Source organism: Taudactylus pleione, unplaced genomic scaffold, assembly GCF_031769625.1.
Source record: "Taudactylus pleione unplaced genomic scaffold, aTauple2 ptg000454l, whole genome shotgun sequence".
NCBI lineage: Eukaryota > Metazoa > Chordata > Amphibia > Anura > Myobatrachidae > Taudactylus > Taudactylus pleione.
The window spans coordinates 312,172-330,807 of NW_028284856.1; the positions used below are offsets into that span (position 1 = coordinate 312,172).

Genomic DNA, 18,636 nt, shown 5'->3' on the forward strand with positions numbered 1-18,636 from the left:
CCATCGGAGCTGCTCGCAGCGCTTGAGGTAGACACTAACCCACTGCAAGCACTGTGATCACTGCAGGCTGAAATACAACCAAGTGGCATGTACAATGACGCTTCCATGCTAATTATGGACACCCATAAAACGCCGTTTTGACGCGCAGACACGCCTGTGTTCGCAGCACCACTCCCCCTTTCACAAGCACCTTACCCCCCACAAACGGCACTATCTGTCACTCATAGTAGCGCTCAGACTTTGTGCTAAGAGCGCACGATTCCCGATCACAATGACTGGTTCACGCACGCGCACTGCGATGTATACGCATGCGCAGATGGGCGACAATCGCCCATAGCTTGCGGCCGCGGCTTAGCGTCCGGGACTGAATCGGGCCCTATGCTTTCAATGTTTTTCCCCATTTATTTTCCATTAATTGTAGAAAAGGCAGAATTCACAGTTCATCCCAATGTGCCTGAGAACATCCCCCATCAACCTTGCCCAGTACTGAAAACAATGAGGTACACGCATGGAACAACCATCCATATGCACATACCCATCAATAATTAATTGTGTTGAACAACTTAATGTAGTAAACTCCCAAACAGCACTTACCTTGAGATTGTATTACCAAATAATAGCAAAATTCTCAGCCACACATTTATGTTTGTAGTTTCCCCCCAGCCTCTCCGTCCTCCCAGATCAAAAATAGTCGTTCATTTCATTTTTCTTTTTTTTATGCTTTTAACATTTCACACACAATTCACATTTCCGTAACCCCACTGTGTTCAACACTTGTGCTGTGATAAACCATATTACTGTATGGAAAAAATCAGTGCTTTGTTGAAAATGTACATATTATTTTCAGCTCCCCTTTTATTTACCATGGAATTTGAACAACGTTTCTTTCTATGTTTAATTCCATGTACTAATAATAAGTACATTTTCATGTCCTTTTCTGTTTACATAAGGAGTGATAACACTTATGTCTGTGTGCATTGTTGAATTCCGGTTGATACATGCAAATGTCTACGTGTATGTTTTTCTGTTTGTTTATTCTGTACTGTAATTATTTTTGCCTTTAAAATGTTCTCCCTTCCATTCTACCCTTGTATCTTCACAGTCATTGTATACAGCAGATTCTAGAAAGTGTAAATCATTGTCATCTTAATGGCATAGTTCACAGAGACCTGAAGGTCAGTATCTGGTGCTTAAAAATTGCTTAAGGGTGTGGTAAGGGTGGAAATGGCTAAGGTCTACTTGACTATTATTCGCCCTTTATGGAAATGTTCATAACGTTACATGCATGGTGCCTGCAGACTACAGCTACATCATGGCTTGGAAAGCATCAGTGCTAGACTTGTCTGGGATGTTGGATTTCCTGCCATATGGGTTATATAAAGATTTGGTTATGCCATGATGATTTGTGCAGTCTGTAGATTTTACCCCTACCTCTGTCCTCAGATTTTGGGTTACACTTGCAAAACAACTGGTTCCTTTATCTTTGAAAAGTATATGAAATATTTTCCTAGAACAAATTAACATTGGCAATTGTAAAATATAGATTGTTTTGTGGGATTTGAATAAAACATTTAAAAAAAAAATATCAGTTTGTTTTTACAGCACAGCTGCAGTTGGCTTTGTTAACTGTACATTGTGCACAGTACTTTTTCCTATTCAACAAGGGGGTTTTCATAAAATACAATAAACCATAACATAGTGGACATTGCCAGTTGTTTGCTTGTTGTACATTTTAACCCAGTCTTCTGATGGTATACAGACAGTGGGAGTAAGCTTGGAACTAACACACACCCCCTGGTGTTTGCATGCAGTCATTGCATTCAGCAGATCCTGGAGGCTGTACTACACTGCCATCAGATGGGCGTAGTCCATCGAGATTTAAAGGTAAGTGATACCTTTTGGAAGAGAAGTTGTGGATGACTCATTTAAAAGAATGTAAAGTGTTTTCGTTAGCTTTTTTTTCCCTACATTTAAGCAAGCATTGCCTTTTTTGCAAATATTCATGTAAAGAGAATTCATGGTAATACAACTAAATCCCTATTAATTAAGGTATCCATGTGTGACGTTCTAGCCTTTTTTAATCCTCTGTGCTTTCAAGGGACCTTACAATATAATTTAATTACTAAGCAAAAATTATGCTTTTAACAGGTTACATATCTGTACAGTTACTATAAATTAACGTAACACCTCAGCTAGTTATGCACAGTAATCCTCTGATGTATTTAAGAAGTATAATTCTTTGGCACATTTTGTTTAGTAGTGCGTGCAGCGTTCATAAAGTGCCTTTGAGCCTTGAGGATTAGCTTTAGCATATTCAAAAAGTTTTTAAAACATTATTGACAAGTTTGCTGTTAAAGCTATATGTCAATTTTTCATCTCTTGTACAACCATTTAAGAGTGCATTCCTCTCATACTATCACTTCTATTACATTTCCAACTTGTTTTCTTTACCATCTCTGCTTTTGCCAAACACTTTCATAGTGAAAGAATAGAGCATGAGGACCTACTTCCCCCTAAAAGTACTTCAGCATACCCATTTTCATCCAGCAGCATGATTATCTGCCCTCCTGTATATAGCCAATACTTATGATTAGTTTATTAAGGTCTAAAGCTGGGTATATCGTCAAATGTGTACGCTCTATTGCACGCTCCATGCGTCGTTTGTCGCATCTTCGGATCGACCTGCAGAGCAGGCCAATCTGAAGATCCTAGGGCTGACATCATGCTTCTGGATGTGGCGGGGGAACGTCATACTGGGCGGTCGTACACCAGATCGTGTAGTATGTACTGTCTGATATATCGTCCGGTTGCATTGTGCATCGCTGGGTATACACGTCATCTAGTGTGTACCCAGCTTAACTTTTTTATTCGGGCTATATTTTCAAAACATTTTTTAATAAATCACTGTATTGTATAAAAAATGCTGTTGTACTTCAATAGCCCTGGAAAGAAAAATAAATTGCTCATTGAGTTTAGGTGCCCCTTGGTGGCTTTTTCAGGCTTTGGATAATGTGATTGACCTGCTGTATTATTTGCAAAAAGTCACATTCATTGTTTTAAAATTGACATTTAAAATTATTCTGCAAATCCACCAATTTAGGGCTCCCGGTCAATTAGTAAGACTGCAAATTGCTCATTCCTGTCTAATTCAGATTATCTCTATAAAAGGCCAAAATTAATACAATTAAAAATGCCACTTAGACATGTGATAGAGGATAATTGACCTTTGTTTTATGTTGTGTTAATTAAGTAACCAACATGGCTTGTCTATTTTGAGACATTTGTGTAATTTTAAAATAAAATTGCCACTAACTGTCATACTTTATAAACTCTGTTCTAAATACAGAATATAACTCATTCATTGCAGTAAGGCTGTTTACTCACTGGTGTTATACAATAGTGATATCACATTGTCAAATATATTTGACATGCTGTGGTAGCGAGCGCTTATTCTTGCATTTGGTAAAAGGGGTATATAGAGCTGGATCAATAGATTTAAGTCCATTGACCCCTAACATAATAAATAGTGCTCCCACCTGCAACAGAGCCTGATGTAAGATCTCATGGTACCCTAGGCAAGAAACTTGTTTGGGGCCCTCATCCTTTCATACAATGAATACCTTTTCTAGACAAACTAGAGCTGAAAGACAATCTTAAAAATAACCCCTCCCACTACAGAAACATAAAATAAATTACAAATCAAACTAATCCATAAAGAAATAAAACACTGGGGTTTATTTAAGGATAAGCAGTATTAAGGCGGGTATCCACTATCCATATAGTTATCGTTCAATAGCTCATTAATCGCGCACAAATCGGGCATGAAAATGTTGGAATCAACCAGCGATGCGCGCTCCCGATGGTCGTTTCCGACATCAATCATCGCCTGAACATGCTGTTATATCTGCCGATAATGACAGATTGGGCATGTTCAGGGATGAGGGAGGGTGCCTGCACTGATCAAAATATCGTTCAGTGTAGGCACTGCAGGGGAAGAGGAACGACTGTACGAATACAATATTGTAATCGTACTGTCGTTCCATTATCTGCTAGTGGATACGCACCTTTAGGTAACATTTTCAATCAGCAGTGCCTGCAATTCCATCAGTATGCCATGGCAAACCTATCCTATGTTCAAGCACCCTTTTGCCACCCAGTTACACCTACCCAGTCACAAGTAGAGATAGGACTTATATATTATATGTATCTTTACGACTTTGATAGGGTATGCAATACCATACATGCCTACCCTCCCGGTTTTCGTGGGAGGCTCCCGATTTTTCGGGTAACCCCCCGCACCCCCGGAAGGGTAGGCATTTCTCCCACATTCTGCCCACTTCCTAGTGAAGTGGGCAGAATGAGGAGAATTCTGGCGGCGATCGCGGGTCTCCGTGTAGGGGGCGGGGCTTAAGACGTGATTCTACATGAATCACGTTGTTTGGCCCCGCCTCCTATGCAAATTTTAACCAATCGCAGCAATTTTACCATGAGGGGCGGGGCTTAATGGCACGATTTGTCAGGCCCCGCCCCCATCACCCCCCCTGCTGCTTCTCTTACCCGGGCTTCTCCCGGGAAGAGTAACTGAAAGGTAGGCAACTATGTGCAATACCCCTTACCTATCAGCAGTGTGTGCTGGGCTGCTGACAGGGAAAGGGGGCGGTGGTGGGAGGGGGCTTCGGACCCGGGCCCCTCTAACTATCCCGGGTAATCCCCCCCTCTTGGAGCCCCTGCTTATCGGGCACTTCTTTGCAGGAGCTCAGCAGGCACCAAAAAAAATACCCAATAACTGTTTTCGGGCAGGCACCAGCGTTAACACATAGGATCCGTGAATTTATCATGGATCCTATGTGTATTCGTCCGAAAACAGACATTTTCGGGGCGAATAAGATGAGATCTAATTGAATTGCCCAAAGGCAAATGAAGTGTTAAAATCCCGTTTTATTCGCCCTAAAAAATATCTGTTCTGAATTCCCCCCTAATCCTTAAAATCCCTCCTAAAAAAAAATCTTTAAGGATTATAATAGCAGCCCCGTTTAACATATTTGCCCCCTCCCTCACCCATATAAACATTATTTCCCTCATTAACTCCATTCACATCAATAGCTCCACATCCCTCGCAGCCGTAACACCTGCCATCCTCGCTCTCGGACGCAAAGACTAACACCAAATGCCCAAATAACCCCCACACACTCAGAATCTTATTGAAAAGTCCTGTAGGGCTCTCCAGGCCCTAGGCAGCTGCCGGCATTGCCTTATCAATGATCCCATCCTGACTTGCAATGCAAATGGGGTCCTTTGAACAGTTTCGTTCGACATGCCGGTTTACTTTAAACATATTTACATTTAAATATGCTGCCTTAAGAGACCTGTATACATGCATGTTTCCACACATAATATGGAAGGAAACCTTTTAAGCCTTATTCGCTTTGCATAGCAACTTGTGTCCTTGCTAGAGTATGTCCACTGAAAATCATTATACATGTGAATGCTACTTATAGATATCAGAGGCAGACATTTTGTGGACTCAACCTATATTCATTAGGATGCAAGATCTCGTGACCAGGGCCCTCTCCACCCACTGTCTCACATTTGCACTTCCATCTCTTTATTTGCTTAATATGTCCTACTGTATTTTATATTTCAATTTTGTGGTGCCTTAGAAATGAAAAACGTTAATGAATGCATACAAATTATTGAATGCATGAGGATAAAGTCAACGTTATTCTCAATTATAGCAGTGGCTTCCAGTGAAATGATGGGATGAATTCTCATATTCAGTGCATCCGGAAAGTATTCACAATGCTTTACTTTTTCCACATTTTATGTTACAGCCTTATTCCAAAATGGAATAAATTAATTTTTGTCCTCAAAATTCTACACACAATACCCCATAATGACATTGTGTAAAAAGTTTTTTTGAGATTTTTGCAAATTGAATTAAAAAAAAAAAAAGAAATCACATGTACATAAGTATTCACAGCCTTTGCCATGAAGCTCAAAATTGAGCTCAGTAGCTTCCTGTTTCCACTGATCATCCTTGAGATGTTCCTACAGCTTAATTGGAGTCCACATGTGGTAAATTCAGTTGATTGGACATGATTTTGAAAGGCATACACCTGTCTATATAAGGTCCCACACTTGACAGTGCATGTCAGAGCACAAACCAAGCATGAAGTCCAAGGAATTGTCTGTAGACCTCCGAGACAGGATTCTCGAGGCACAAATCTGGGGAAGGGTACAGAAAAATATCTGGTACTTTGAAGGTCCCAATGAGCACAGTGGCCTCCATCATCCGTAAATGGAAGAAGTTAGGAACCACCAGGACTCTTCCTAGAGTTGGCCGCCGTCTAAACTGAGCGATCGGGGGAGAAGGGCTCTAGTCAGGGAGGTGACCAAGAACCCGATGGTCACTCTGTCAGAGCTATAGCATTCCTCTGTGAAGAGAGGAGAACCTTCCAGAAGGACAACCATCTCTGCAGCAATCCACCAATCAGGCCTGTATGGTAGAGTGGCCAGATGGAAGCCACTCCTTAGTAAAAAGCACAGAGATCTGAAAATGGCTGTGCACCGATGCTTCCCATCCAACCTGATGGAGCTTGAGAGGTGCAGCAAAGAGGAATGGGTGAAACTGCCCAAAAATAGTTGTGCCAAGCTTGTGGCATCATATTCAAAAAGACTAAAGGCTGTAATTGCTGCCAAAGGTCCATCAACAAAGTATTGAGCAAAGGCTGTGAATACTTATGTACATTTGATTTCTTAGTGTTTTTTTGTAATTAAATTTGCAAAAATCTCAAAAGAACTTTTTACACGTTGTCATTATGGGGTATTGTGTGTAGAGTTTTGAGTAAAAAAAATTTGTTCCATTTTGAAATAAGGCTGTAACATGTGGAAACAGTTTAGCGCTGTGAATGCTTTCCGGATGCACTGTATGTAACTATGCTAAGTATGTATGTTCCTATGAATTATGCTTTCTCTTGAATACTCATTCAATGCACAAAATGGCTGCCTACTCGTGTAGGGACTCACACTTTAATTTGGGATTTGCAGCAAAAGTTCTAAAAGTCTTACATTGTATATGAGAAATATACTGTTACAGTTATGTTTCAGTTTATTAATCTTTGTTTCTTTAACCCTTGAAATAGTTATTCAATACAACTAGTACTGTTTTACTGGAGATCAACCATTTATTATGGGATGGGTACGGGATGCCGGTGCTCAGGATCCCGGTGGTCAGAATCCCGACAGGGTTAGGGTACTGACGTCGGTAGGTATCTTAACCCACCCCTCTCCCTACCCTAACCCTCCCTCCCGGTGCCTGACCCTAACCTCCACCCTAGCGCCTAAACCTAACCACCCCCTCCCCACACCATAAACCTAACCCTCCCCTCTTAGTGCCTAACCCTAACCCTCCCCCTAACACCGCTACTTACCTTCAGGATTACGGCAGTTGCAATGCCGGCGCCGGGATGACAGGTGTCAGGTTTCTGGCATGGGCATTCAGACCGCCGGAATCCCCGCGGTTCGGATATTGACCACATCCTGTTTATTATACACCATGTAGATTATATTATAGAAAGTAACAGAACAAGGGAATAAACATTCGATAAACTACTTTGAGATTATTTAAACACATTGTCATGAAAGCTAGAGCTTTATAGGACATGCATATTTATATCTCTATCTGTGAGTATGATTCTCAGCTTGTCTAATATGTTTCTTCCCCTCTTTTTGTGAATAAAAGCCTGAAAATTTGCTCTTAGCTAGCAAATCAAAAGGTGCAGCAGTAAAGCTTGCAGATTTTGGCCTAGCTATTGAAGTTCAAGGAGATCAACAAGCATGGTTTGGTAAGAAATTAAATATATATATATATATATTTCATTCCATTGCCTCTGCATTCAGTCAGTTTTTGGTGTTATTTTTTTTTTCCAAGCAAGTTTCCCACAGAGGTATGCTTGTTCAGGAGGTTTTTCAGTATGCTTACTAATACAGGGAAAGTATAGAACCTTCAGCTTGCTCCATATAAAGGTGGCTGGATAAAAGGCTGGCATGTCACCATTGGTCTAGTCTCTGTGATTAGAGAGAGAAGGGATTGCAAAATGATACCCCACATTTAAAGAAATTTAAAGAAAGTTGTTAATCAAATGCCCATGGTTTGTCAGCAGATTCTGGATGTTCCTCTCTTTAACAAGAGTCCACATTGGCTACCCCAGTTAATATGATTCAGATATATTGTGGTTGTGTTGGTTATTTGTTTTGTTTATTTTTATACACTTTTCTTTTAAATACTGTATGTTTTCTGTGTTTTACATCAAACATTCATGTGATGAGAATACCAGAGTATTAAATAGGTCTTTGAATGAATTTGATTAGAAAATAGTTCTCCTGTATAAAGCATGTTAGGGGGATCCGTGTGTTGAGTGGCATGTTAAAATTAAAGGACAGTCCGAGGTTGAACCCTAGCATGTGATTTGCTAGTTCTCTTTTTTTAGCTACTGTTAGCAAGAAGTAGAGTGGTCTCTTATTCCTTTGTAATTGACATAGGTATGCAGTACACATTTCTATTCTCTATTCTGTGCCCACTGGTAGTAATCCTGTTATATGTGCCTAAGTATAAGGCAGCAAGCTCATTCAGTCTTAACATGCATGGAATAATCCGATATTTCTCTTTCCTAAAGGCTGGACCATGGACCATGGGGGACACCGGACCATGGGGTTGTAGGTGGGAAGTCGTGGAGCTGGCACTAATGACTAAAATCTATAACTCCCCCCCACCCCTCTGCAACCCCTGACTTCAGTGTAGTTTTAGTGCCTGTGGAAGGAGGGCACGTTTGTTAAGGCTGCGCGGCAGCCTTTTTCTCTATAGCATAGGGGTTTTTTTTTCTTTGTTTGTAATATTTTTGTTTATTTTATTACAGGTGTTGTGCGCTGCTTATAGCAGCACACAGCAGGAGTGTAAGGCTGCGGTGAGCGGCGGCTGAGAGGGGGATAGCGTTGAGCGCTTCCCCGTTCTAGACACTCCGGTCTCTGTGAGACCGTCTGGGATTGCGTGCTGCTGTACCTGTTAGAGGTGCAGGCAGTCAGCGTGGTCCTGGGTGGCGGGCGCCATCTTGCCGGATTTCCTGTGTGCGGCTCCCGTGGGGAGTGCGCTGATTACAGACCTCCCGCAGGTGAGAGCGGGTCAGTCCAAGTACTTTCCCCACAGAGGGGAGTAGCACTTGAAGGGAGAAGCCGTCGGGCTTGCTTCAGTATAGTGGGGGAGGAGCCATGGCGTGCTGGTTCCCCCCACTCTCCAGCAGCTGTGTGGACTCTAGGAAGCTGTGTGGGCTGCTCACAGCTTTATAGTGGGACAAGCCTGGCAGCATAGAGGAAAGTTATATTTTTGTGTATGTTGGTGTGTATATATATATATATATATATATAATCTTTTGTTTGCTTTCTCTCTCCTGAGCTTCCTTCTGCGGCAGAATAGCACTGAAGGGAAGGAGGGGGGGCTCAAATGATGAACAAAAAGTCCACAAAGGGCCATACCCCTACCAAAGCTTTATATTTTACATGTGCCCAGTGTCAGGTTAAACTGCCATGTTGGATAGCCGGATGCAGATGCTTTGTGCATGGACTGTCAGGAGCCCACTTGTGCGCAGCCGAAGCAAACGGCCCGAGGGCGCGTGCTCTTTCCCCAGCAGTGGTTCGGCCCCACGGGGCAGATTCTCTGGTGCATTCGGGTGCCCTAGCATGCATTCAGGCGCCCACGTGCTAGGGCACCCGAGAAGCCGAGTACCTGACAGGGGTTCGGCCCCTCCGGTCTCTGGGAAGTAGGGGGGCCGTCTCCTCCTTTTCCGAGACCGGTGGGTAGCTTCGGGAGCAGATGCCTTGGTTAGAGGCATTGTCTCCCGAGCTTATGTGATCGACCTAAAGGGGCCACCACCGCAGCGTTTATTTGCAACGGCATTGCCCAAGGATCCGGACAAAAAAAGGGCCTTAAACCAGGCTATCGATTCCCTCTTTTCCGAGGGGGTGATAGCTCCAATTCCACAGTCTCAACGAAAACGGGGTTTTTACTCCAACCTGTTCCTGGTCCGGAAGACCAACGGTACTTATCGGCCGGTGTTAAACCTACGACCCTTGAATGCCAGCCTATGGGTGGATCGGTTTCGTATGAAATCGCTCCGGTCGGTGATTCAGGGTATGTAGGCGAATGAGTTTTTGGCGTCTCTTGACGTCAGATACGCATATCTCCACATACCAATTTGGGCAGGGCATCATTGTCTACTCAGGTTCACTCCTGGGAGAGCTCATTACCAGTTCCAGGCTCTGCTCTTCGGGCTCGCGATGGCTCCACGGGTCTTCATGAAGATCATGGTAATGGAGGCAAGTCTGCTGCATTCCGAGGGGATAACGATCGTACCCTACTTAGACGATTTGCTGGTGAAGGCATATTCGGCTGCCCAACTTCAGCTCCACATGGATCACACGGTCCAGGTGTTACAGTATCACGGGTGGATACTGATTCTCGAGAAGAGTCACATCACGCCGTGCCAACGGCTGACGTTCTTGGGGGTGATCTTCGATACAGCACTGCAAAGACTTTTCTTGCCTGAGGCCAAAGCCCGGGCCCTGCAGGACTTAGTCAGGAAAGTGCTGTCTGCTCTTGGCCATCCGTCTGGCTGGACATGAAGTTACTGGGTATGATGATCTCTACCTTCGAGACCATTCAGTACGGCTGCTTCCATTCATGGATTCTCCAGTGGGAGATTCTCTGGAATTGGACGGGCCGCTCGGACGAACTCTCCTCTCAATTGCTGATTCTGTCAGACAGCACTTGTCAGTCGCTTCACTGGTGTTTGACTACCAGTCACCTTCTCCAGGGTCAGTCCCTGGTTACTCCCAGCTGGATCATTGTCTCCACAGATGCAAACCTCGTGGTTGACGGAGAACCTCTGTCTCCAGGGGACCTGGTCAGCATCAGAAATAGGTTTGTCAATAAATGTGCTGGCGCTCCAGGCCATTTATCTGGCCCTGTGCGGAGCTCAGGCCCTCCTGGCCAGCAGGCCAGTGAGGATCCAATTAGACAACGCCACGGCGGTGGCGTATGTAAACCACCAGGGCGGAACCAAGAGCGCGCTTGCCATGGCAGAGGCAAGTCTCATTCTCACTTGGGCGGAGACGTTTGTCACGGTAATTTCAGCGGTGTTCATACCAGGAGTAGAAAATTGGGAGGCAGACTACCTCAGCAGGACCACTTTCCTGCCAGGAGAGTGGTCTCTCCATCCGGAGGTTTTCCAGCAGGTGGTCCATAGGTGGGGACTGCCAGAAGTGGACCTGATGGCGTCTCACCACAATAGCAAGGTCCCTCGATTTTGTGCGAGGGCCAGAGATCCATTAGCATTCGCAGTAGATGCCATGACAATTCCTTGGAACTTCCGTCTGGCCTACATCTTTCCGCCAATTCCCATGTTACCAAGAGTGCTCTGTCGAGTCAGAAAGCAGCAGGCGTCAGTCATCCTAGTGGCTCCAAACTGGCCTCGCCGGTCATGGTTTGCCACGGTTCTAAATCTAGCTGCAGCTCCAGGTTCGCATCTTCCGTAGCGACCAGATCTTCTTTCTGCAGGGGCCATTGAGTCACGAGGGCCTTCCTCAGCTGGCTTTAACGGCCTGGTTGTTGAAAGCAAGCTCTTAAAGGCTAAGGGGTTTTCCCCTTCAGTCATTGGTACCATGCTCCGAGCGCGGAAGCAGGTTTCAGCACAGAATTACCACAGGGTTTGGAAAACTTTATATTATGTGGTGTGAGCAGCGGAAAGTGTATACTGCCCAGTTCCACCTTCCATGACTGTTAGCTTTCCATCAGTGGGGTTTGGAAGCCGCTTGCGGCTTAAAAATTTGAAGGTACAAGTTTCAGCTCTGTTCATTTATTTTCAACAGCGTCTGGCTCTCCTTCCAGAGGTGCTGACTTTTTTACAGAGGGTTTTGCAAGTGCAGCCTCCGTTTCAGCCGCCAGTAGCGCCATGGGATTTCCCCTGGTTCTGTCGGCTCTTAAGCAGGCTCCGTTTGAGCCATTAGAATCTGTGGATCTTTGGTTTGTCACGTGGAAACTGGCTTTTCTTATGGCCATTGCCACGGCTCGGCAGGTCTCTGAGTTGGGGGCTTTGTCTTGCAAACCACCTTTTCTTATTTTCTATGAGGACAGGGCGGTCCTCAGGACAGTTCCGTCTTTTCAACCGAAAGTGGTTTCTTCTTTTCACTTGAATCAGGAAATAGTTTTTCCTGTTTTCTCACCTTCACAGTCTTCAAGGGACCAGGACGATCTGTCACTGTTGGACGTAGATAGAACTTCGGAATTATGTCGCACTGACTCTTTATTTATTACTAGTTATTTATATAGCGCACACATATTCCGCAGCGCTTTACAGAGAATATCTTACCATTCACATCTGTCCCTGCCCCAGTGGAGCTTACAATCTATATTCCCTATGACATGCACACACACATACACACTGTGGTCAATTTTTCGTGGTGAGCCAATTAACCTACCAGTATATTTTTGGAGTGTGGGAGGAAACCGGAGTACCCGGAGGAAACCCACGCAAGCACAGGGAGAATATACAAACTCTGCACAGTTAGGGCCGTAATGGCAATCGAACTCATGACCTCAGTGCTGTGAGGCAGTAACGCTAACTATCTGTGCTACCCTGGTCCTTTACGATGCCAACAAGCGTGGCTGGCCAGCCACAAAGCAGACCATTGCAAGATGGCTCCGCTCAGTGATCTCTAGGGCTTATTCGGATGCGGGGCGTCCGGCACCAGCCAAGGTGTCGGCTCATTTCACTTGGGCTGTGGCGGTCTCCTGGGCGGCGCGTCATGGAGCCTGAGCTGAACAAGTTTGTCACGCAGCTTCCTGGTCCTCTGTCCACACGTTTGCACGATTCTACAGGTTTCATATTTTTGCCTCCGGGGACATCCACTTTGGGCGTACAGTTCTCCGGTCAGGCAACCTGAGCGCTCCCTCCCCTGGGGGCGGCTTTTGAACGTCCCATGGTCCAGTGTCCCCCAACCTTGAGGAAAGAGAAAATAGGATTTTTGGTACTTACCGTTGAATCCTTTTCTCTGAGTCAGGCTGGGGGACACTGCGTTCCCTTGAGTATGAGTTATGATTTCGGTCCTAAATGACCGTCAGTGCGTTATTATTTTTCGGTATGACGGTGTCATTGAATATTGCTTCTCCTTACCAGGCCCCTTTGAAGTTGTACTGAAGTCAGGGGTTGCAGAGGGGGGGGGAGTAATAGATTGCAGTCATTAGTGCCAACTCCATGCCTTCCCACCTACAACCCCATGGTCAGGTGTCCCCCATGGTCCAGTGTCCCCCAGCCTGACTCAGAGAAAAGGATTCATCGGTAAATACCAAAAATCCTATTATTTTTGCTTTCAAAAGCATCCTTTTTTTTATACTTGACAAACTATATATTTTCTGCACTGGTAGCTATTAGACTAATACACTATTAGACTAGATCACAGTGGATAAATCTATTTATTTATATCAATTGTTGTGTTCTGGTTTTAAATCAGGCTTATAGAGAAAAACATATGCCCTAGCTTCGGAAACTTTTCTGTTTCATTTATTTGCCCCTCAAAAACACCTTGTACATATAATTTATTTTTATTTTTTTAAATACATTTCATTTTCTTAGGTTTTGCAGGAACCCCAGGGTACCTCTCTCCAGAAGTCTTACGAAAGGACCCCTATGGCAAGCCTGTGGATATGTGGGCATGTGGTATGTTATCACTATGTATTGCTAGAACATCTCCCTGGATCTGTTATATTAAGGAGTAAATTACATCTACATAAAAAACTACAATTCTATTATATTCCGTTATGTAGCTGTTTTTCTACTCCTTAATCTTCCCAACTAGCCCATGTGATATAACATGCAAATGAGTAGTAAATGTAGTTTAGAACAAAGTTGAGTATACCTCCCTTGTAAATTTTGGACAGGAATGAAAAATGACACCTCGTATGCATGTGCTGTTAATAAAATCACAAATGCATCCTGTCCAAAGTCTTCAATCATGTTGCACCTGAATTATCTGTGTTAATGTGACTTACAGTATAAGTGATCTGATCTTTTACTCTAAATAATAAATACAGTACATGGTTAATTAGATGCACTTTAAGACCTATTTTTTATGTGTTTATTCAATGTAATACATTCTCTGTGGATCACATGAACAAATGTGAATGAGCAGCACCGATATTTTTGGCTATTTGTGCAAATCATTCTGCTTTTTAATGGTTTAGTCCAGTTTTTCCAACTCCTGTGTTCAGGAACACCTATCAGTGCATGTTTTACATTAGCCAATATCCTAACTATGAATCGGATGCTGCTTCTCAAGTTATAAATATGTGATAACCCATCTGTAACCTATACTATATTCTAATTATGAGATACATGTGCAAGTGTCCTTTCATATTTTGCAAATAGGATTTGGTCCCACTAATTTCATATTTGCCCATGGCCCTCTAATGTGTTGAAGCAAACCTGTGAGCTGATGCTTGTGCGGCTGGATCATTACTAAACAATTAGTAATGGCTTTAGCCTCCACAGTATACACCTAATAATAACTTTTAAACAGAGCACCCACTGCCCTGGTGCATATGACATCACAGAGCAAGCATTGGGAGCAGGAACACGGGATGCGTGCTGCCACTTTCTACAGTATGTGCTGGGGTTTTCCACGCTCCTAGCAAGCTAGAAATGGAAGGGTGCAATAGGGGCAACGCAACCGTGCCGCCCCATCTGCCCTGTGCCCCAGGCAGCAGCACCACTCACAGTCCTATTGTTTCAGCCCTGGTTTTGCGCACCATAAATGTTGACTCTATGGGCTCATTATTTACTTACAAAAGTACAATTATCTTACCTGTTTATTCTCACTTTTGTATCTTGGACATCTATATTATAGATGAGATCAGAACTTGGGCCTCATTAATGCAGAAATACAATTAACTGTAAATATGTCATGTGCTTGTTTTCACCACTGCACGCAGGTCAATGAATAGGACTGGCAGAAATCTCTGTAATGTGGAGATTTTATGTTGGTTATCTAATTGCTTGCGATCCATGTGGTAAACATAGTACATGATCTCATTTTAATGTTTTAAAGCTCAAAGGAAAAACTGAATAATTTAATTGAACATTGATGCAAAAACTTTAAGCATTGGCAAAAACTAATTGTGCAGAAAATATGAAGCAGTCATTACTGATGATTAGCAACCAAACAGGTGAATGATAAATCCTGCATGCAGCAGGTAATTACTTTGTAGTTACTCATTATTCTGTTTCTTTCCTGTGCTTCCTCAGGTGTCATTCTTTACATTCTTCTGGTGGGTTATCCCCCTTTCTGGGATGAAGACCAGCACAGACTCTACCAGCAGATAAAGGCTGGTGCTTATGATGTAATTATCTATTTGGGTATTCTTAAAATAAATGAACAGAAATGGTTCTGTGGCACAAAATCTGTTGCTATTTGCCATATATATTTTTTTTCATCTTAGTTTCCATCGCCAGAGTGGGATACAGTGACTCCTGAAGCCAAAGACCTGATTAATAAAATGCTTACGATCAATCCAGCCAAACGAATCACTGCATTAGAAGCACTCAAACATCCATGGATCTGTGTAAGATAACATGCTTCAAAACCTATAAACCTGCTGGAAATGTTTACAGATGTGTGTTATTCATTTTGTGCCATATGGTGCAAGACTCCTGTCGCAACGGGTGTGGTATAATCGACAGACAAAAAGCCAACACCAAATGGTCGACAGGTTCAAATGGTTGACACATTTTTCTATAATCATTATTTTAAACCTAATGCCGATTCCTAAACCTCTCCCTGGTGCCTAACCATAACCCTCCACCAAGCCCCAAGTGGCTAAAGCCATTGGTGTGTGCTGGTCAATGGTGTTGGCCATTGATGTGTCGACTTTTTGTCCCTGTCGACCTATGCATTGTCGAACTTTTGTCTGTTGACCATTCATCCGGATTCCATCTCGACTTAGGCCCTCTGCCATTGTTAGTGATTTCCTTTCATGAGTACTTTTTCACTTATTTTCTAGTAGTATACAAAGTAGCTAATAAAGTATTTAGGATTAGTCTTTTTTGTCGCAAAGGAATTAGTATAAAGTAGCAGATTTAGCATAACAATCTGTGGCACCAGTCACTCGCATGGGACCTCTGTCTTTTGGCTTTTTAACCCAGATTACATACTTTTGCGTCTTAATTTGCTAATAGTGTACTAAGTATTTAGGTTTAGTATTTGTTGTCGCAGAAGAATTGATATAATGTAGCACATTAAGATACGTATTTTAAGAAAAAGTTGCATGGCGTGCCTAAGTCGCAAAGTCCATTGCATGCCACACAGTGCTATTTGGCTTGATTTGAGAATAAGTATACGTGGACACATTTGTATCTACCATCAGTTCCATTCTGTGACCAAATAAGTTGTAGCTTGCTGGAAGTGTCCTGGATCTAAATTTACTCTGTAGTGTTTTTCAAAGCCACCGCATCTTCAGTGGCTTCAGACGCTGGATTTAAAGAGCAATAACATTACCAAACCAGGCATGTTTTTGTATTTCATAATAATAGCCCTTTAAATCCAGCAGCTGAAGACGCGATGGCTTTGAAAAGTGCAGCATAGTAATTTTAACCATGGCCAGGTTGTTACATTTTACTATGCAACTCTTTTACATGGGCCCTGGTTTCTTTCAAAGTGTGGGTCTGGGTATAGTGTGGGTATGTCTGACTTTTCAATCAAGAAAGCTGTAAAGTATGGCAAATGTAATAGTCAATCAAGGGTTACCATTGCATAACTTTATATGTGCAAAATTATAGTTTATAATATGCACAATAGTGATGGTTAAGGTAACCTTTCGAGTCCTGCAACCATTTATTATTGAGTTTCATGCATGTCTCACCAAGTATCCCTTTGCATTACATGGCTAGGTTTGCTATGAAACTTTTCAGTTTCACTTAACTATATTTTGAGACTGAAGTGACAGAATTCTGTGTAGGACAGGTAAATGGCTGCTTTTCAGTTGTCGTTGATGAGTTCAGTCTGACACCAATTATAACCATGGTTGCCTTGTCAGTCTATGGCTGTTTTTATAAAGACTTCTATACATGACTATTTTTCTGGCTCTATACAGTCAGGTGACATGTATTCTTTTTCTTACAGCAACGCTCCACTGTTGCTTCCATGATGCACAGACAGGAAACTGTAGACTGTTTGAAGAAGTTTAATGCAAGGAGGAAGTTGAAGGTAAGCAGATGTTTTGAACAGAAATATCAAATAAGTATTATGATAAACTGAGACAGATGGGGGACTGGTGTTTCATTCCTATTATTCATCTCGCTAGTTTAGAAAAATGATGTTTATAAGGTGGTATCTGGTTTCTGCCACATCAAATATAATTTACCTGGCAGATTCCCTGTGACTAAACAGGTGTTTTCTTTATCATATTTGAAGCTACTAGAAGGGATACAACAAACTAATATCCCATTGACTCGTTGGACAGCCCTGCTTGCTTTGCCAATGTTAGTCCTTTGCAGCGACTGTAATAAATCAGCAGGCAGCTTAAAGTCTTGTGTAATCTGTAGCAAAACCACCACTTCATATCCATATAGGTCAGAGAGGGGGAGAATTACTAAGTAGTGGCTTGTCAAAGCGACTCTGACAGGTAGTTTGAAAACTGCAATACTGTAGAAATAAATGATAAATCAGCTTTGCTTAGCATTTATTTCTATTGCCATTTTTAAATCTATTGGTTGGCTTTGTCAACCCGCACCTTAGTAAATCTACCCCAATATTTTAGTTAATAGTGTGAATGGAAAAAATAGGTAATTATGTGCATGGCAAAGGAAATAAATCTGACCATATATTGGAACCGTGGTTAATTAATTTACAGCTCGGAAGGAGCAGCACCATAATTATAATCCACTGGAATATAACTTGCAAAGAGCCACATTCTAAAGTTGGAGTTGACAGACTACATTTCTTTTTCTACATTAGAAGTGTAGGGAGACATCCTATTCAGTCCGTGCATCACTTACCCTTTCCAATGTGTTCTATTTTCCATAGCTCCTCTAACTCCATCTTGTAATGGTCATAACTCAAGATAATGTAGAAGAAAATCTAGTTTAATAAACTTTGATTAAATTGTTCATTTATTGTATGTTTTGTTTATTAAGATACATTCTGTATATGCTGTTCTTTGATATTAAAATGCTGTTATTTAAATTATTATAGTTATTATTTACATAGGGGGAGGGGCCCCAGATTGCACACCCTAAGCACAATGTGAGGTACTACCTGCTGAGACTTGTAGTGCTGCAAGCATAAAGAGATAAATGCAAGTGCACACTCTAACCATGCTGAACCTAATAATATAACTGCTAAATAGCATCAAAGAGGTTCTTTGCATAATAATGGCCATAATTATGGGCCTGCCCACCGCATCCAGGTGACCTCTATCAGGCAGGTCCCTAACACTCCTATGGAACAAATATAGGGCACGGGACCCCCCAGGCCAACCCAGCAGAACCACCCCATGGCATTTACAGTTTGTGAAGTGACGTTTTTTTATTTTAT

At 42.6% G+C, this 18,636-nt stretch overlaps 1 protein-coding gene across 22 annotated transcripts in view; it reads left to right on the plus strand.

Annotated features, from left to right (window-relative positions):
* CAMK2D (calcium/calmodulin dependent protein kinase II delta) overlaps nt 1-18,636 on the plus strand; it is a 286,873-nt gene that overhangs the window by 206,299 nt on the left and 61,938 nt on the right. For 14 of the 22 annotated variants that reach the window (XM_088448303.1, XM_088448282.1, XM_088448294.1 and 11 more), the window contains exons 6-11: nt 1,103-1,175; nt 7,742-7,844; nt 13,683-13,766; nt 15,351-15,445; nt 15,545-15,667; nt 17,224-17,307. In XM_088448303.1, coding sequence (XP_088304429.1) covers nt 1,103-1,175; nt 7,742-7,844; nt 13,683-13,766; nt 15,351-15,445; nt 15,545-15,667; nt 17,224-17,307 — 562 coding nt within the window. Of the gene's footprint in view, nt 1-1,102; nt 1,176-1,811; nt 1,885-7,741; nt 7,845-13,682; nt 13,767-15,350; nt 15,446-15,544; nt 15,668-17,223; nt 17,308-18,636 lie in introns of all 22 variants that reach the window. The other 8 variants (XM_088448284.1, XM_088448305.1, XM_088448288.1 and 5 more) reach the window with 1 other exon arrangement.